Here is a 21433-nt window from a genome sequence, read left to right on the forward strand (position 1 = left end):
AATAAAAATAACCAAAAAAGCAGCCAGTCTGGAAGACCACAAGTTGAGGAATTCTAACTCTAACGTGGACCTGGGGCTGTTCATCGACACCATCACTCATTTACCTTCTGCTACGTTCTTCTACAAGTGTTCTCCACTCCCAGCTAAGTCACCCGAATGTTCATGGTCTTTGTTTTTCCGCTGAGGTTGAGCGTTAGAAGAAGTTCAGAAACTGACTTGGCATACAGAACTCTCACACTATCCGATTTCAGTTTGGACTTCACTGCTATTCCTTTATTCATCTCCTGCTACTCCCCCAGCAGGGGCCATTAAAAACGGCCATTCCAGAGTTGCTCCCTTCCCCCCAGACCCTAATTCTGGACAGCGCCACCCACCCCATCTGGCTGGTACACAGACAAATCAATCACCTCAGAGGACTTTACCTTCTCCTTCAGGCCTGGACATTCTCGTTCTTGCTTTTTCTATTTCTTGGCATTTCACCTTCAATGTCTAGACTTCACTAGGTGAAGCACGATGATTCCAAAATCTTTGCCTCTGACAGTGACCTGTCTCTAAATGCCAGCCCTATGCTTTCAGTTTTTCTCCTGAAAGTCCTTCAGGCGTGCCCAGCTAACATGGCCTCCAAATGGCCACCCGTTTCTCATACCGTCACTGGCCCAGGTTCCAAGCCTCACAGTCAGGTGAGCACTGCAAAGGAGCACAGAACTTTACAGCTGTCAAGAACTTACTACTTAAGGAACCATCTGTCTCAGGGTTGGCAAACATCTTCTATAATAGTAAATATTTTAGATGTTGTGGGCTATGAGGTCTCTGTTGCAATACTCGACCCTGCCACTGTAACATGAAAGCACCCAGAGATAATAGGTATACAAATGGGTGTGGTTATATTCCAATGAAACTATTTTAAAAACAGGCGGCTAGCCCACTGGCAATAGTTTCCCATCCCCTGATCTACATCACTATCCTAATTAGGTTCTTGCTGGTGACCTGATCAAATAGCTTCTACTGATTATTATTACTTTGGCATTGACTATGTTAACTCCTTTAAAAATTGGTTATTTGAAAAAAAAATTGGTTATTCGTCATATCTAGCAACTCATCTTTGACCGAAATATCCCGTCACCAGGAGCAGAAAGCCCTGATGGCGAGCTGGCCATAGCCACTGATTTTTCAAGTTGGATGTTGAACATAGTGCCACAGAATTTCTTTTACAATGATTTTTTTCCTGCGTTTTACCCAGTTGTCACCAATATAATAATTTAGAGCACTGGTTTTTCAACTAGTAGATTGTTTTCTTCAAACAAAATGTTATTTTGCAACTCGTTAAATGAAAAAGACAAAGCAGAATGACTCTGTGTGACATGGTAGGTAGGGAAGAAGCCCGGATACCCATCACCTTAGCTCCTTTCCTCTGTATCCCTTCCCGGCAGTATCCCCTAGGGCACCTCCTCAGTTTTGTGAAACAGCAGCCTTCAAACTTCTCTTATCAATCACCTGTATCACGAAAAAGGTTTTGAGATCCCCACCGCTCTCTGAGCCACACACTCACACTCTGAGTATCAGCAGATGTCCCGAGATCCAATACACACTCAGGATGAAGTTTGTTGTTAATGATAATGGATGTAAAACTGTCATCTAAAATAGCCTTCTTGACAAGTTAGAATCTTTTGCACTGACTAATTGTGCAATCTGGCTAGAATGTCATTGTTTTTACTTTCACACAGGGTTGATGAGGAATTCTAAACCAGAAGTGTTAGCTCTGTCATTTGCTTGTTTACACTTGCTTTTAAAATGTATTAGCTCCAATCTTTGCCATAATCTTTTCAAGCCACCATTATTCAGTTTGGTTAAAACGAGCAAATTTAATCTGCAAATACACTTAACCGGGCCCACACCAACCCTACTATGCTGCATTCATTGGAGAGCAAATGAACTACTGGGGAAGCCTCAGTCACCCCTGCCACACCAGGGAACTTTCCTAGCCCTCTGGGTCATCTCATGTGCTGTATACGACATATGACCACCTAACAAACAAAGGGAGTGAAAATGCCAGAATCAATCCGTATGTCAAGAGTTAGAGAATTAGTCAAGCTTCGTACCTTTCTTTATGTCTGATAATAAATAGTAGTTCCAATCTACATTTGGAGGCTACCACTGTGAAATACCATTTGATTTGTAGTAAAAGGAAAGAACCACTTGGATTAGCGGGAAGGCTCGACATTTGCTTTTTATTCAGTTGTACCCTGACCGAGGCCCTAAGCCTGCCATCTGGCCGAAGCCATAGCGATAGCATGGAGCATGGCAGACACTCTCTACAGCTAAGCCAGGCCGTGTCATGATGTTCTTGGATTCAGGGACAGCTAAGGCAAACAGCAATCATCCTAATGGTTACCTGCAAGTCATTTTGTGGGTTCCAGTCTGAATCAAATATGATGCAGGTATCGGCAGCTGTGAGATTGATCCCCAGGCCTCCCGCTCGGGTGCACAGAAGAAAGACAAAGCGGTCTGAGTCTGGCTTACAGAACCGGTCGATGGCTGCCTGGCGCAGGTTTCCCCGTACTCGCCCATCAATTCGCTCATAGGTGTATCTGAGGGGACCCAAACGAACGAAAGCCCAGGTGTTAATCATGACTTCAGTGGAGAACAAGAAACAACGCAGGAAGCTGTTGACTAATGGCCTTAAACCCGTCACTTCTACATATGGACCTAATGTCAGCGGTCTAAAAGGAATCCCCCCTCCACATATGCAGCAGGGCAGACACCGAAAACTGCACTGCAATATGTGCCCTCTCTCAAAACAAACGAAAACCAAATCAAAACAAAAAAAACCAGCCAGACTACGGAGGACTAGAGGACCTGTAAACATAAAACATCAATCCCCACTGCCCAGGCAAACTTACTCTCAAGTGTTTCCCAATTTTCTTGCACTGATTCTAATCATAAGACCAGGAAAAGCAAATAAAAGCCGCAACCATCTACTTTCAGTAGAACTCATAACACGGAATCAGAGTTCGAATCAGGCTCCAACTGCTTTTGGATGGACTGAAAATGGGAAGAAGACTGGGTGGACAGGCAGTCTTTTTATGTCTGGGTTGGTCATTTCTATCCTAACAGTTCCTCAAAGCTTCAGAGGTAGAAAGCAAAACCTCCAGGTTTAGAGCTGGAACCAAGATCTTCTGGGCAGCACATTGCCAAGCCAAGTAGGAAGAAATCACAGGAAAGGTTTCTGAGCTGTGTCAGGTTGGAAAGAAGCCAGGAGAATTTTTAGAGGAAAATAAAGTGAGGAAGCAAAGCTGAATATCATTAAGAAGGCATATACCTGTGTAGAAAGTTAAGAATTAAGGGTGGAAAGAATGGTGAGGTGAAGGTAAAAGGAAAAAGAGTAGGAAATTAAACTGCTACGGGAGCCTATTAGCATCTGTCCATCCAATTAGAAAACACAGAAGGTTTGTTTATGATGGAGATCATATAATTAGCACAGAATTAAAACATAGTACCAATCTGGATAGCTGCTTAGTCTTATTTATTTCTTATTTACCCCTTGACAATGGACAAATTAATATGGGGATGCTACCCTGGGCCCAATTTTGACCAACAAGCAAGAACTGGTTGGTAAAGTATATGTAATAGGAACCATGTGAGAAAAGGACGACATCCTAGACCCCAAGATAGTCAAGACCAGGAATCCTGACAAAAACCTTCTCAGCAGCCCAGAATCTGGGAAATCAGATCTCTAAAAATTCAGATAAACAATTGGTAAGAGACTAAGGATAGATCCTCTAGGGGTAGATAACTCTGGGGGGGAGTGGCTTTAGATAACTAAATTGGGCAACATAATCCTGACTTCCTTGAGTAAAAGGAAAATCCACGTGAGAAATCACCCAAGGAAATAAAGGTAGAGAAAGCAGACCAATTCAGGCTCAGAAGGGACACGTACAAAGCAAAGACCCACGTCCAAAAAGACTGTCTTCTTTTTACAAAGCTAGAGTGCACCCATATCTGGAATCACAGGTGCAGATTTTTCCTTTCTTCTTCTTTTTTAATGCAATAAACTTAAGAATAATACATGAGACTACAGTAGCAAATAAAAGCAGTGGTGGTTACAGGATTGTCATGAAGGCAGACCAAGAAGGTTTTGTCCTAAGCTAAAAGCTAAGGGTCATATGTTGAATTCTATACAACTATGAAGCAGTTAGATAAAATTATCATCATTATTAACAGCAACAATATTAGCAGTAAGCTCCTAAGTGTCAAGCTCTGTGCCAGGCACTGCGATATGTGATACATGCTTTATATGCATCATCACATTTACTTCTGGCAATAATCCTGTGAGGTAGTTCCCCATTTTACACTTGAGAAAACATCAAGAACAAAAACGACCACCACCACCACCAGCCTCACAAGCAAAATAACTTGCTTAGTCACCTAGCTGGTAAGTGAGATCTATTTGACTCAAAAGTCCACACTCTTAACCAGTTTGCTGTATGGCCTTCATATTGTACCCTACATTATGCAGTAGAAAGATTTCCCCAAAAACTTAAAAGAGAAAAATAAAGGTAAGTAAGAGCCTCTGGTAAACTTAGAAAACCTGTAACTCTATCAGAAGGTAAGAAGAGAAACTATAGATATCCAAAATGACTGTGATGAATCAATGCACCTAGGAATCGCACCGAGTTACTCGTACGTTTGGCCACGTATGTGATGCAGTGGAAGAGGCACAGGATTTGGAGTCAGAAGACAGGGTTGAGATTCAATTAAATGATAGCTGCCACCACCCAACCATCACACACGTGAACAATTAGTGCTGCAGGCACACAGGACTCAATGTTCTTTGACAAGACACCCCTAAACCATCAGAGGAGCCAGATGCCCGCGGATCTGAGTGAGGCGGGGAATCAGCGTACTAAGGAGGAGGAGAACCAATAAATAGAGATGATACAGCTCGGCAATCACCTAGGGAGAAAAATTCCCATAAAACTGGATAGTGTTTGGCTGTCTATGATAGAACCCAGTTTTAGAAATTGGGCAGAATGACTGGAACATTAATTCTCGTTTCTATCACTCAGTTTTGAGGGACTGCTCTCGAAGAACACAAAACTAAAATAAAAATCCAGTGATTTGAGAGTTCAATTAAATTGTTCCTCACTCCCCTCACTCCTGAGCCAGATCCTTTGGCCATGCCCTCACCCTTGCATGAGCACGGCACGAAATTAAATGGGAACAAAACCGAACTGACAGCTGGCATGACAACCAGGCTCAAGAACAAAGAAAATCTTGAGGGCTAGTAAATCTGAATGAGGAAATCAGACATCATTAAATTTTCCGCACCAAACATCAGTGCAGCAATTAACCCTCTGTGTCAACTGCATTCTGAACAAAATCCCTAGGAGTTGATGTGGTCGATCAAACTGTAATTCTGAGTCACTGTCAAATATCAACAAGAAGCAGGTGGCACTCTGGAAAACCTCTGGGTACTCGGGGTGGGGTGAGGTGGGGTGGGGTGGAAATGACACATTTTTGGCACAACAGGAAATGTTTACCTCAGAAGGCCTGAAGGGAAATGAACAACCTCATCTCCCAGCAATAACCAGCTGGAGAACATAAAAAGTGAAAAAAAACCCCAAAAAATCTGCCGTTCATGATTGCCATAAACATATAAAATACTTACAATTAACCTTAATAAGAAATAAGCAGGAGTTGGCAATAGGGGTCATGTCGGTTTGGTCATCATGTCCTTAACACCTATAGAGGTCTCAGCACAAGGTTGGTACCTTATAAATATTTACCAAATCAACAGTGTATACAGAAGACCTGAGTAAGTGCAGTGAATATCATGTTCTTCAATTTTGCAAAGATGTCAATTCTACCCTACTACGTGTGTAAAAGCCAATCAAAATCCCAACAAATGGATATAGGTACACATAGATAAATACAGATATGTAAATATATAATTTTTTTTTTCTGTAGTGAGGACTGGAGTAGTCAGGGATATATTAAAAAATAATAATTCTGGGGACTTCCCTGGTGGCGCAGTGGTTAAGAATCTGCCTGTCAAGGCAGGGGACATGGGTTCGAGCCCTGGTCTGGGAAGATCCCACATGCCACGGAGCAACTAACCCCGTGCGCCACAACTACTGAGCCTGCGCCCTACAGCCCGTGAGCCACAGCTACTGAAGCCCATGCACCACAACTACTGAAGCCCGCGTGCCTAGAGCCTGTGCTCTGCAACAAGAGAAGCCACCGCAATGAGAAGCCCGCATACCACAACGAAGAGTAGCCCCCGCTTGCCGCAATTACAGAAAGCCCGCACACAGCAACGAAGATCCAATGCAGCCAAAAATAAATAAATAAATTTATAAAAAAAGAAAAATTCTGAAGCTCATCTGTAATAATATATGAGCGAAGGAACAGAAATATTGATCAAAAGAATAGAAAGGTTACATACACACCCAGCAAACATAATATCTCAGTATATTTTATGCATACTGTCTTACATGAATGGGGGAAAAGATGGACTATTTAATAAACAAATAATCAGAAATATTTGGAAATAAATTAAATTAGACCCCCATTATATGCCCTCTACCAAAATTGTAGAAGGACTGAGACTGAAATATAAAAAATAAAATAAATTGAAGAAGTTCAATTAAAGATTATGAGTTATCATGCACATTTAATTCTTTTATCTCCTCAAATGTCTAGAAAAATGATAGGTAAAGGGATTTTTTAAAAAATGCATAATAATGCCTTCCCCCCAATAAACCTACAAACAGAACAGGAGAAAATTCTGGGACTTGGAAAGTAAACCAAGTGATATTTGATTTGAAGAAAGCAGAATCCCAGGTGAGAAATAACCTAATTCAATATGGCAGAATATCCAAAGGGATCAGGCATTGGTGGCACCAGGTATCCCTAAAAGTGAAGACACAGAGAGTCTAAAAACAAGGGAACTAACTAGTTGAATATCTGTTGAAGTATCTGTTAGCCTATCCATCATCCACCCCAGTGCTGAGAGGATAAAAAAGATCTGTACCTCTCTCTACCTCCTCTAGGAGATACCACACAGTTAAAGGCAGAGGTAACATACTAAAAAAGGGAAGAGAGGCAGAGATATTGAGACCTCCCTATCTCTCTCCACCCCTTCCCCACAGTCAGCTCCCAGTCCAATCAAGTTCCCGCCCTCTGGGCAGGAGAGAGGAAGAAAAACATCCCAAAGCACTGACACTGGAGGTTCCCTGATGAAATGGTCCAGCTAGACGGACAGTGTTCACATATGGAGAATAAGGTAGCCAACAAGCTGGCCCACATGCCCAGAGCTTCTTATCTCTGGATAGTGCCTACCATCTGGCAGCCAAAACCAGACATCTGGGGAAAGCCTCTGACCTTTGAGGCTTTGCTTCTGGTGTGGAGGGGCAAGGTCTTAACACACCAATCCTCCAGTAAACAACCACCACAAAATCTGGGCAAAATACAAAAACAAAACAAATGAACAGAAAAACCTATCTAAGGGCACCAGAGGGTTAAGGAAAGCAGGCAGATTTTGGAGAGAAACAGGAAATTGTGGTTTTGGCCAGACAGGAAGCCGGAGTTATGGCAAAGGTGCAGGGCAGCTATAAATCTTGATGAGAAGCCACTATCTTTCTGACCAGAGGCAGCAAGAGAAGGCGTCTGGGGCAACCAGGACTGCCAGAGGGTGAGAGGGGATTGCCAGAAAGTAAAGAGACAGAGATGGTGAACCCCACACACCGGGTATAAACTCTTTCTAAGTCTCTGGTTGACCTCTGACCCACACATGCTTGGGGCAGACTCAAAGTAGTCTGAGCTGAGATTGGAGCTGCTACCTACCAGAGATGCTGACAGCATTTGCATTTTGAGACTCACCTACTTAACGGCCTCCAAATAAAAACCATCAACATCATCATAGCAATATAACAGAATCCTGAATCTCCACAACACAATATTCACAATGTCCAGGGGAAACGTGACCCATTCTTAAAGGAAAAGACAACAGATATCAAGCCTAAGATGTTTTAATTAACAGACAAGAACTTTAAAAGCAGCTCTTTGTTCAGCGAAATAAGAAATGTACATAATGAATGAAAAGATAGGAAATCGCAGCAGAGAAACAAAACATCACACTAAGAAACAAATAGAAATCTTAGAACTAAAATAGAATCTCTAAAATAAAGAAAGCAATGGATGGGCTTAATAAGCATGATGGAAATGACAGACAAAAAAGTCAGTGAACTTGAAGACAGACAAAACAAGAGAGAGAAAAAGGATTGAAAAAAAAAAGAACAGAGCCTATGGACCTGTGAGACAATATCTAAAGGTCAAACATACAGGTAATTGGAGTCTCACAGAGCAACAAGAAAATAGGGCAAAAGGAAAAAAGAGAAATCAAAGAAATATTGACCTAAAGCTTCCCAAACTTGATGAAAGATCTACATTATAAATTTAAGAAGGTCAGTGAACTCTGCACAGGATGAATTCCACACATCAGTCAAACTGCTGCAAATCGAAAATTAAAAGAAAATCTTAGTAGTCAGAGTGAAACAATACATTATATACAGGGGAACAGCCACTTAAATGACTACAAAACTTCTCATCAGAAATCATGGGGGTGAGAACACAATAGAGTAACTTCAAAGTGCTGAAAGGAGGGGGAAAAAAAAGCCAACCCAGAATTCTACTATGGAAGACAGAGACATCAACAAAAAGAAAAATTTGACCTGAGAAAACAGACACTGTAGGAAGACTGTAAAAAATCTATCATCATTAATCTCAGACTGACAAAACACTGCACCTGTGTGATAACTGGCTGAGTGCTATAAAGACTGAAAAATTACAGAAGAAAACTAGGAAATTAAAAATATAATTACACAGTGAAAATCTAGGGATTAAAGTTGGAAGACAGAATAAAGGTATTCTACCAGAGGTACAGCAAAATATAATGAGCTGGAAAGTAGAGAAGAGAAAATTAGGTGATCAGACCAGAAGGTCTGACATGAATAATAGGAGTTTCACAAAGAGAAAACAAAACAGAAAGAAATAATGAAAGATAAAATACAAGAAAATCCCCCAGAACTGAAGGAACATAATTTCAAATGGGAGAGACCTACAAAGCACCCAGTTCAACAGACACCATACAAAACCCAGTTCACTGTCAGATTTCACAGGACTGGGACAAAGAGGGTATATCAAAGCTTCTAAACAGAAAAAACATGTCACATACACAGGCCAGGAATTGGAAGGGCTGTGAACTTCTCAACAATCCTGGAAGCTAGAAGACAGTGTACTAACATCTTCAAAATTCTGTGGGAAAGTGATTTCTGACCTAGTACCTCAAACTCAACCAAACTACTGCTCAAGAATGAGAGTAAACTGAAAACATTCTGACAAAGTCTCAAATTCACTTATCATTCACCCTTTCTCAGAAGCTCCCCAAAGAGGTACATGGGATCCACCAACAAGATTTGACTCAAGAGGGAAGGAAAGAAACTTGTCAGCGTGATAAAGGAAGAGAGATCACAGATGGCAACTGTGCACTAGGCAGGAAGGGTAACTGCCCAGAGAAGAAAAGAAAGAAGGTCCTGGGAGAGACGGCTCAGACACGAAACTGATGTGCTTGAATGTAACAAGAGGAGATTTAGACAACCAGGGTAAATTTTGGAGCTGAATTATAATAAGTATATTTAAAACTATGCACCGAATAAAAAACAATTTTTAGTTTCAGGGAAAAATATAAATTGTGCAAGAAAGAAATAGTAAACAGCATACTACATGGCTGAGCTATAACTCAGCATTTACATAAGTCATAATAAACACTGAATATTAATTTAACCCAAAGTATTGCATGGCAGGTTGGGAAGATGAGAGGAAAGGAGTTGCACATGTGGTAATTATGAGGGGCAGTGGAAGAAGGGAAATATTCATCTTCCATAGTGAGAACAGATAATACTTAAAACTGAAAAAAAAAATTACAACTACTAACATTACTTAGAGATATAGCTATAAATACCAAAAGAAATAGCATAAGGAGTTTAAAGTAAATGCTTCAGGTGGGGGGAAACTGGGGGTATGTGGTGGTATCAGGAAATGCTATTTTTCATAGGTCTAATAGAATAATTTGCCTCTTTAAATTATGTGCATGTATAACTTTGAAGAAAATTTAAAAACTAAATCAAAAAGAGAAAAGTAATGATGATACTGAAGTCAGAAGACCCTGCTGGGTGCAGAGCTGGGGTAAAGAAACCATAAAGAGAGTGAAAAGAAAATACTTCAGAATACTGCATAGTTGAGAGGTGGGGGAAGCCTTTTTAAGCATATTAATTTAAGCATAAATAAGCACTTAAGTTTATTTAAAGCTGTTTTAAGACTGAGAGATTTGACTATTATAAAATTTAAAACTTCTAAGAATAAAATAAACAAACAAAAGCCCATAGCCATAAAGAAAAAGTCAAGAACAACACTGGGGAAGTATCTGCACCATATTCTTAAGTAAACAAGCCATTCTTATAAATTAATAAACAAAAAGGCAAAGAGTAACAAAAAAATGGAGAAAGAACATGAATAAAGCAATGCACAAAAAGAGAAATATAAACAGCTAATAAATATGAAACTGTCATTAATAATCAGAAATACAAATTAAAACAAGAGACCATAATTTTGGCTTACTGAATCAGCAAAGACTAAAATGCAAAAACAGTATTGATCAGAGTATGAAAAAAAAGTCATTCTCATACACCATTAAAAGACACAGTAAAAATGTCTTTCTAGAAGGTGTTTTGGAAATATGTATCAAATGCTTTTTAAAATATACATCATAATTTATTCTAAGGAAATAACTGGAAACGTTCACAATGAATGCAAAGCGATATTCACAGAGTTCCTTAAAATGCTGAAAAATTGGAAACAACCTATAAGACAGAGTATCATGCAGATCATCAAAACTATGTTGTAGAAGAATAATTAAAGAAAAAAGTTCATAATATATTAAATAAAAAGGTGAGTTACAAAGCAGAATGTAAAATATGATCCCAATTCACACAAATCAACAACAAAACTAAATATATGTATGCACAAAGAAAAAAAGACTAAAAAGATAAATGCCCAAATGTGAATGGAAACTTTGAGCAGGTGGTGGTATTATAACGTGTTCCTATTTTCAAGAAAAACTGTAATATTTAGACAATTTGAAAACAAAAATAAGCAATAAATGATAAGGAAAAATAGCATATAAGGGAGCTAAATAAAGACATTTGAACTTAGCAAAAGTAACTCCCTGTTACTCATTTTTGGGGATCTTTAATAAAAACTGCAAACTAGTAGTTGCATACATTTTGAAGAGTGAGATAATATATTTACATAAGAAGCAAGTGTTCTGGTAATTCATATATAGTGAATTTATAAAATACAAAAATTGCTTTCTAGTTTCAATATATTCTTCAAAGAAAAAAACAATCTAACTCTCAAGAATTCCTAACCTAAAGATCTCCACGACAGGGCTCTGAGAAATTCTTTTATTGCCTAATCTGATTCTGGAGAATTATTTATGTAATATTAAATGTCAGCATAACCCATAGTTAAATTGGTCATTTCCTTTAATACTTTTTCTATACATTACATGTTATAAGGACAAACAGACTCTTTAAGGAGCAGAACATTTAACACAACAGAGATTTGCTATGATGACTGTATAAAAATAAGGATGTCCTTTAAACCTAGCAATGCCTTGGCTAATAGTTTCTAAGATCTGGAGAAGTCTTTATGATTAAGAGTAAATTTTAAAAATCCATTTGCCATTTGGACGATTGATGTATCCCAATGACTGGAAATGGAAGGTACAGTGTATAGTGTAACAAATGTAGTGCCCATATAGACTCCAAACAACCCACATAACACCCCAGGCTTTTCACCTGCATGAGGAATGGAACTTAGGTTCAAGGAATTACAGGAGAACAAACAAAAAAATAAGTTGGGATGCCGTAGTGAGTGTATCATAAAACTTTAGAGCGTTTGCTAAGACATAAAACATCCCCAAGTTCTTTTTCTGGCAGTTGTCAGCTTGTGCTCTTTCAGCAACTTGATATAGTGATGCTTTCCAGGGTGTTATTTTTCTCATCATTATTAAGGGGAAAAAAAAACAACATTATTTTCTTAACCTTCTGTAATGCTATCTGAATTGTTTCTTCCAACTAAAGAGAATATAAATAAACATGTAAAATTTATTTTTTAAGCAAAGCAAGGGCTCCACATCATAGGCTAGGAAATTCACTCTAGACAGTTAAAACTGGTCATAAGATTCTACTCTGAATTTTAGTCAATCTTTACGAGAAGATTTCTTATCTCTATTTTTTAATGCTTTTTTCTTGTTAAAACAGAATTTTTGAATGAATCAAAAAGGCATCAAAGAAAAGGAACTGCTTGCAGTGCTTGATGCACAGCTTTGACACAAGGCTCACCTTCTCTGGATGAGATAATCTTCCAGGATGTCGAGACAGCGCACCATCTGGGAGAAGATGAGTACTTTGTGGCCGCCAGCAATCAGCTTAGGGAGAAGTTTATCAATCAGCACCAGCTTCCCTGCTGCTTGAATCATGGCCTGCAGCTGAAAGTCGGGGGCATCAGGGCTGTGGGTTTTCCGGAAGTCCTCCAGAATTTTCTCCTCTGCCCCTGAAAAAGAATGGAACAAAACTATTCTCTGAACAAACTATAAGAGTAATAGCTATCCTCTGCTTGACAGAGCCTAGAAAAAACGAAATGAATTCTTAGGTCTCAAGCCAACAGTCCAGTGAGGCAATGCCGTGTGTCCATCCCATGCCCTCAGCAGAGGGCTCTCCAGGCGGCAGGGCTGTCCTGCAGAGAACACACGTGCTCTGCTTCCAAGGAGAGGAAGGATCTGAAATACCAAGCTGACTCAGGCAAGTGAAGAAACCTTCAGAGAAAGCTGACAAAAAGACACACCTCTCATACCATAAAAGCCTGGGATCAGTAAATCCAAGCCATATTTTGATTTAAAATTTTATAAAAAGTTTTATTGTAAAATAAAAAAAAAAACTTCCAACACGTTCTCTACTCAGTACAGTTAACTGTTAATTTATCTGCAGAGAGTTTTAATCTCATGGCACCATGATCATTTTTTCAATGAAGTAACACATCTCCCTGCACCAAAGTGGAAAGTGTGGACTAGACCACAGGTACACAAAGGACACCAGGCTGACAACTGATATCCATCTTCTGATGGGCAGAGAATTAGTAGAGGTAGGCTCAAAACAGGGCTCTGTATGCTCACTGGCCAGACTGCTTAGGCAGATCCATCAACCTCTTTGAACCCCAGTTTAATACTCTGTAAAAAGGTCAGAATACACACCCTGGCATTCCATGGGAACTTGATAACATAGGACTGTTGGCTATCAAGATGCCTGCCCCATGTCCCCCGCTCACCGTTGATCAGGTAGGGGTGGTTACAGCACTTCCTCAGCTCCATCATGGTGTTGATGAGATTGGGCATGTTGTGCTGATTGGCCCCCTTGGTCAGGAAGGAGAAGTTCTTCTCCAGGATGGCACGGTAGTATTTTTTCTGGATATTGGTCAGCTCTACTTCGATGATCGTCTCTTGTTTGGGAGCAAGGTTCTTTTCCACGTCATCTTTCAGCCGCCGAAGCATCATTGGTTTGAGGATAGACTGCAGTTTCTTCACCTGTCCAGGGAAAACGAGACCTGTTCACCTGCCCCGATCCCGATTCAATAACCGTTACTGGGGTATTCCAACATTCACTACAATCTCTTGAGCATCTAATCATAGTACTGTGGCAGCAGATTAAATGAAAGATCATGCCTGATCCCTGAACATGACGAGCTTTTAATAGGACTGAAAGGAAAAAAGGGATCTGGTTTTAATTCGCAAGTAATTACTGAGAACCTATGTGGCAACCTTACAAGATACAAAGGGAGAAAGATACAAAGACAGGACCTCTTCTGGATGGAGAAAACAAACCTCTCTCTCTCACACGCACACTTGTGCAGCAATTACCTGAGGAATATTTTAAGCCACGTTAGAATGTACAAGTGATACCTTACAAAGGGAAGATGCTGAAAGAACAAAGTAAGAGGCAGAGGGAATCTGGGGGTGGGCAACATGGATGAAGGTGGGCAAAAGGTACAAACTTCCAGTTATAAAATAAATAAGTCCTGGGGATGTAACGTACAGCAAGGTGACTCTAGTTAGTAATACTATGTTGTATATTTGAAAGTTGCTAAGAGAGTAGATCTTAAGACCTCTCATCACTAGAAAAAAAAATTTACGCATGTATGGTGATGGATGTTAACTAGATTTATTGTGGTGACCACTTTATAATATATACTACATATACTGAATCATCATGCCATACATCCGAAACTAATATAATGTTGTTGTCATTTACATCAAATTAAAAAAAGAAAAAGAAGCAGAGGCAATCTGGAAATGGATTCCTCCTACATCTAAATAACGATAGCAGCAAACAAGTTTGGGGGTAGAAATATGTAGAGCATTAATGTGGTAAGGTGACACCTCCTACTCCATCATGTAAGCTGTCATCTCAAGGGGGCACTTTGAGCCTGATCATATGCTTTGCTATGATTTGTCTGTTCTTCTCCTTAACGGTCCAGGCCTGGACAGCAGATCTCTACGCACTTGACCGCACTGGCATGGGGACTTGCTCACTCTCACAAGAAGAGGGCAGAGAAGGGATTCAAAGTCAAGGCACCTGAGTTCACCCTGAGCTAAAAGATGATACCAGTAAGATGAATCCTGGTGGGAAAATAAGAGAAAAGGCAAGTGCAAAAGATCAAGTTTCAAGCCATAAAGATTTCAGAAGGGGTAGATTCTGCAGAAATAAACTGTGGGCTGTGCCAATGCTTCCTGATGAAATACAAAGTGATTCAGAAGAGGTACTTCCTGGAGCAGGTTTGAAACAATGATGAATATGCTTTACTTTATAACCAGATATATAGACTGTTGTGGTTTGCTCCTAACTAACCCCAATCTGAAATCTAATCCATTTAATGAATGCTTTGTTTTAGCAATCATGGTACTTAGGGATGTAATCCCCCAAATGGATAAGGAATTACCATGTAAGAACCCAAAGAGGAGAGACACAGCAAGGTAATCGTTAAAGACAGGGACAAATGCCAATCTGCCACATGCTGGATTCAGCTTTTGCCCTTCACTTGGTTCACACCTTGAATCATTTAGAGTATACTACATGCCAGACACTGTGCTGGTCAATACAACAAACACAACTTTGCAGAAGGTGTGGGCCTTGTCCTCAAGGAGGTCATTGTCTAGGAAGAAGAAAAAATGCATACCACAAAATAAGTGCAATGGGAGAAGAGGATGCATTTCTAATGGTCCAGAATGGAGAGAGGGTTGGACCTGGCTTTTGAAAGATCAATAGATACCACGAATGTCGAGAAGTGGAATTAAGTTTGATTATTCACTGCTCTCAAAGTCTGACTCGCCACAGAAGTAGAAACAAACAGACTGGGACCACGGAGTGTACTCTTGATTCCTCTGTTAGTGAAATTCCCAAACCTTCTCAGTTCCCAAATTCTCGGCCCCAACCCACTCTCACACCATTGCTAGATTAATTTAGCAGAACTGATTATGTCATTTCTGCAATCAAAGCCCTGCACTGCTTCTCTAATGCTTACCAAACCCTTCAACCTGTCTTTCAAGATCTTCCCACAATATATCGCTAAACTCCTCCGGCTTCATACTCCTCAATTCATCCATCCTGTTTCCAGCTCAACCAGATGATTCCCAACTACTGAATAAATTCCATGGCTGATTATGATTATTTTTTTCCTATGCAAAGCAGTCATCATCTCTCTCTCTCTGCCTACTGAAAACTTACCCACCCTTAAAAGTCTATTCTCAAATTATACTTTCTCCATGAAGTCGTTCCTAATTTCCAAACAGATGTGACCTTTCTCGCCTTTAAAAGTCCTCAGCTCTATTAACTGTTCCTCTTACAGCATTTAAACTTGTCTGCCTTATTTCTGCAATGTCCAGTTGAGATTTCTACCCATAGTAGATAGATTGGTTTGTTTTGAAACAGCTTTTGAGTCTAATAAGCTAGACTCAGGGCCAGATCTTTGAAAACAGGACATTTAGTTGATTTGGACAAAACTGAACTTGCCCACTACTCTAGTATACACACCTGCCTTCTTTTCCTCACTACCTGTGTATTTTGTTGCACTCAAGAAAATGAGCCTGGAAACATGTTGCAGGTGATGGAGGAGGGATGAAGGATGAAGAAGGCAGAGGAGGAGGGAAGCAAGTCCCTGAGGCCAGAGCTATGAACAAAATCACTGAACTTACATATGAGATCAGTGAAGGCAAGAGGCCGGGTATAAGGCATTTTGGATGTGGATTCATTTATTCTTTGGAGTAATAAGAACTGCTAATAATCAGTTTATCCTCTTCAACATAAACAAATTAAATAAAGGAGGCAATGCTCATTTTACAAGGGGTGTGAGAACTTGCTAACTCCTGTCCCCCTGGTGACTTGTTTTTCCCTTGATGGTGAAGGTCATTACCACATTGTCTCCTCAAATCCTTCAGGCTCCTATTTACCTGCTCCTCTGTTTTCAGATCTCCAAACTCCTCCAAGAAAGCAGTCTCTGAAGGAAACTGTGACGGCTCCAGGAAGTTGAGCAGACTGAAGAGCTCCTCCACCGAGTTCTGCAAGGGCGTCCCTGTGAGCAGCACCTTGTGTTCCTGCATGGATTCACAGCACGGGATGAACAGGGTCTGAACCACCAAAACAGCAGGTTTTGGTGGGAAAATGATGCCAGGGCATTCTGGGCTTTATTGGTGGCAATTCTGTTTTACCAGATGATGATACTTCATCATCAATATAGGAAAGAGGCAGAGGTTGGTTATAAAACATGTGACTCTACAGATTAAGTGTGACAACATCAATAAACAGATCAACCTTCCTTTCACATCCCTGAGCCCAGGAGCATTTCACGTTAGTTAAAGCACCCATTCATTCATCCATTCATTCATTTGATATTATGGAGTGCCTGCCTGCCACAGACTGGGCACTGTGCCAAGGAGTAATGTTGAAGGCCATCACCTTTGGTACCAGATCATTCAGGGACCTGGAAACAAGCCAAAACATCTTACATTTCCAGGTCACAAATTTCATGGTATTTAAAGATTTCCCTGGGTCCCTCTGGGAATCAGTGGCAAAGGCCAAATTGTTGACCCAGTTCATAACAAAAAAAATTTGCTTCCTGCACCATCAGAGCCATAGTGGGCAAAAGGAAAATCTAGGGTGAGCAGACTGTGCACGAGTAAGCTGCATGCAGATGGCTAAAGAATGCTTCCTCTACTGTGAACAGAAGGGGCCTGTGTTTATGCAAAGAGCTTGCCAACTCTCACCAGGGCCATGAGCTTCAGGCCCTCCAGAAGTTTGCAGTTCCTATTCTTCAATCTGTGGGCTTCATCAATGATCACACAGCTCCAGTGAATCTTCTTCAGCTCTGGGCAGTCTGCCAGGATCATCTCAAACGTTGTAATGACGACATGGAACTTGAAGACTCCTGACAGCGGGTTTCCCTGAGGGTGACAGAACCAAAGACAAAGCTTTACGCCAGAGAATCCAGCTACGGGGTTACCGGCTGGGTTAGAGGAGGCAGCACTATAAATGCTAGGACCTAGGTGAGAGCCAATAAGCACTTCCTCCTCAGTTGAGAAGAGAGAGAATACGAGAATGAACCAGCTATTTAGACAAGAGAGAGACCCCATTACATCAGTGAAACAAAAGCAAGAGAGCACGTACCCTCACAAAAGTGAGACAGAGGAGCCAGATGGAAGGCCGAGAAAGGAAGCGTTTTATTTATTTACTTGTCATGATAAGAAAGCAGATGGGTGCTGATTCACACATTCCCAGCCAGAAGCTGGTCTATGCATAGCTTGGATGCCCAAGGAAACCCTCTTTGCTACTTTTCAGGTGAAATTAATTTCACCTTGTGACTTGGGTTCTAGAACAGATTCGACATCATGATCCTGATTCATCCAGGACAAGTGCTACCAGGCAGGACACACCTTTGTCTTCCAGCCTGTCTTAGTGCTGCCATTGCTTTAAAAAGCAGAGCTTCATCACGTTACAGCACGTCTAAAATTTCTTATCAGTGTCTCCTCCTGCTGTCTGTGAAACCTCTGGGGTGAGCACTGCCTTTCCTCTGAGTTCATTTAATTTTCACCTTATTTATAAAAACCAGTGTTCCGGACAAACATACAAGGATACTCAGCAAAGTGATTATACTTAACAAAAATGTCTTAAAAAATTCTGTTGTGCCTTTAACCATTTGTTTTCTCTTTATCCTTCCATGTCAAATCTGTTAACCTTCTCTCTCTCTCCAGACTCCCTGGCTGAGAATCCTTCCTTTGTACATGAATTCCCCCTCTCGCTTTCTTCACTGAGCACGTAACAGCTCAGATAAAACCTTCTGCATGTAAAAGCAACTTCGTAAGCCAACCAAGAAGCCAAGCTTTCCGTGTCCTAAAGAGCCTCTGGTATATGTCAGAGTGCAAAGCATGCCCTCCAATTCTATGTTTTATCACAAATTAAATTACCAGGAAGGAGTAAGAAGTCTACCGCAGTAAACATGTGACTCTACAGAGTAAGCCAACAGTAACCCAATGCAGGGCATTAAACTCTGGAAGACAAGGGACAGAAAGGCTGTTTTGAACCATGACGTCAGAAAGCTGTCCCCAGGTCTTTGTGACCGGTGGAGGGCTCACCTGTGCATCTCGGTACACCATCTCATACTGCTGGATCATCTGCCTGCTGATCTGGCTGCCGTGGTACACGATGGCGTTCATCTCTGTCCACGTCCGGAACTCCCGCTCCCAGTTAGTGATGGTGGAGAGCGGGGCGATGATGAGGAAAGGGCCGTGGATCCCCCTGAGGAATATTTCTGAAAGGAATGTGATGGACTGGATGGTTTTCCCTAGGCCCATCTCATCAGCCAAAATGCAGTTTTTTCTGCAGAGTAAGAAACACAGATACTTCATCCTCAATATAGGAAAGAGGCAGAGGTTGGTTATAAATAAAAAGATACTTCAGAAGCGTACCTTGACCTGTAAGGTCAGCAGTGAAGGTTGTATCAGCATTTTCCAGAGATACAATGGAAGCAAGTTTCTATTATCATTGTTCACACCCTGCCTACTTCCAAAAAGGAACTATTGCAACTTGTGAGAAAATACATGAAATAGGTCCATTTAAATATAAACTTAAAAATACCAAAAATTAAAATAATACTGAAACAAGGAGAAAAAAGAAATGCCTCAAATCTAAGCCAGTTTCTCTACCTGACAAACTTCATGGAAGCCAAGGCAAAAACAGAAACATAAGTTGCGTGATTCTCATCGTCTATTACCTGCGTTATCAAAGGACAAACTTTTAACCCACATACTAAGTTCCGTATCAAGAGCTAAAAACGCTGGTCTCTTGTGGTGACCCAGAATCACGGACTGCACACAGCTGTGACCCCGGAAGAGTGTGACCCCGGAAGAGTGTGGCCCCTGTCCGGTCTTGCTCCTGACTGTACAGGTGGGCAACCCCAGACCTGGAGTGTCTGAGTGAGCCGTGCCCTGACTCACACTGTGAACAGGTGGCAGAGACAAGGCTAGAACACAGATCTCCAGAGTCCCAACTTGGTGTGTTGTTCCACTACATACTGTCTTTAAAAATCAACACCGGGGATACACTCTAGAATGTTAAGAAAATCTCAACCCATCTTTCTCAAATTTCATCTGTTTCATTTAGATTCTGATAGGAACTAAAGCACAGAGTTGAAAAATGAGTATTACAAGTCTAGGCCACCCATGGCTCACAAACAAGTAGCAGGGTTGGGGCTAGAATCCAGATCCATTCCCCTTTAGAGCCAACTTTTGCTAAAGACTGGGAGACAAAATATAGTTTTAAAGGATCTTTTGGGTTTTGTTTCATCTAGGTTGAGCCCAACCTTTTGGTTAGACTGGCAAAGAAAAAAAAGGACAAAGTCAGTGATGTCTAAAGATCATTCCTCTTGGTTGAAGAAACCAAACCAAACCAAATCTGACATAAAAAATAAAGTCCTGGTATGCCTGATGTGCAAAGATCACCACTAAACCAGTGGCTCCGATGCACTCCCTTGCCACTCTGCTATTGCTACTCTACGCGGGCTAAGCCCACAATCTCCTTCCAGGCACAAATATCTGGTAGAAACATCATCCCTGAAGATAGGACCGGTTCTGGTTCCGCACCTGTTATACCAGTTAAAAAGAAGCCAGTTCATCCCCTCCAGCTGGTACTCCCGGAGCTGGTTACTGTTCTTATACTCTCGAGACTTCTCAAGTTTCTGCCAGGAGTCTGAGGCAGGTCGCTCCTAGGGAAGGAGAGCAGAGAGCACAAGACACAGAGAATGATGCTTCAGGAGCAAAATGTGCAGAGGGACACAGGGCAATGATGGGGAAGGTGGTAAATCTCAAACGTTGTCCTACAGCTGGCTGCAAACTGCAGCTACTATCTTCTGACTAATGAGCCAGTCCTGTATTTTCTAGATTTCAGCAGATTAAACTAAGAACACCTCTATAAAATTTGCAAGCAATTAATGAAGAAGAGAAACAGACCCACCTAAAATCTTGATAAGTATTATATTGCTTTACTGAGACTCTTAGAAATCACTCCCACCTAACATTTTAATTTCCCTACAAGCCAGTATTAGTCAGGTTTTTTAGTTTTCTATAGACAGAATTTTTTTTTGTTATTTGTCCTTGTGGTATCAGCTCAGGAAAGTACAGTGGGTCAAATATTTTGTTGATTAGTTTCTAGAGTAAAGCCAAAAGCCTATATAATCAAAACTGTAAATTCCTTAAATTCACCATGAACGTAATAGCAATCTTTTTGCTTTATTTTCCCATATGAAACACCAATTTCTAAATGTAATTGATCTTTATTGATATGAAATGCCATTTTTATCATATAAGTTCTAACATATCCAGGGAGCTTTATCCAGAGTCTTCATTCTGTCCTGCTGCACTGTCTCTTATTGCAATAAAACCACACTTTTGAATTACTACAGCTTTATATCTGATGGGGAATTATTTTTCAAAAATGTCTTGGCGGGCTTCCCTGGTGGCACAGTGGTTGAGAGTCCGCCTGCCGATGCAGGGGACACGGGTTCGTAGCCCAGTCTGGGAAGATCCCACATGCTGCGGAGCAGCTGGGCCCGTGAGCCATGGCCTCAGGGCCTGCGCATCCGGAGCCTGTGCTCCACAACGGGAGAGGCCACAACAGTGAGAGGCCCACGTACTGCAAAAAAAAAAAAAAAAAAGTCTTGGCTATTCTGTCTCATTTAGTATTCTGTATAACTGTAGAATCAATTTCAAGTT

At 40.9% G+C, this 21433-nt stretch overlaps 1 protein-coding gene across 1 annotated transcript in view; it reads right to left on the bottom strand.

Moving 5' to 3' along the window:
• CHD6 (chromodomain helicase DNA binding protein 6) overlaps positions 1 to 21433 on the bottom strand; it is a gene marked incomplete at its 3' end in the record, with an annotated part of 225047 nt that overhangs the window by 67223 nt on the left and 136391 nt on the right. Inside the window, exons 11-17 of the mRNA XM_079719317.1 lie at positions 20306 to 20427; positions 18800 to 19043; positions 17435 to 17611; positions 16622 to 16765; positions 13447 to 13702; positions 12465 to 12675; positions 2393 to 2588 (exon numbers count right to left, since the gene is read on the bottom strand). Of these exons, the coding sequence (XP_079575443.1) occupies positions 2393 to 2588; positions 12465 to 12675; positions 13447 to 13702; positions 16622 to 16765; positions 17435 to 17611; positions 18800 to 19043; positions 20306 to 20427 (1350 nt within the window). The remainder of the gene's footprint in view (positions 1 to 2392; positions 2589 to 12464; positions 12676 to 13446; positions 13703 to 16621; positions 16766 to 17434; positions 17612 to 18799; positions 19044 to 20305; positions 20428 to 21433) is intronic.

The sequence above is a fragment of the Hyperoodon ampullatus genome (assembly GCF_949752795.1).
Source record: "Hyperoodon ampullatus genome assembly, chromosome: 14".
In the NCBI taxonomy this organism is placed as follows: Eukaryota; Metazoa; Chordata; class Mammalia; order Artiodactyla; family Ziphiidae; genus Hyperoodon; species Hyperoodon ampullatus.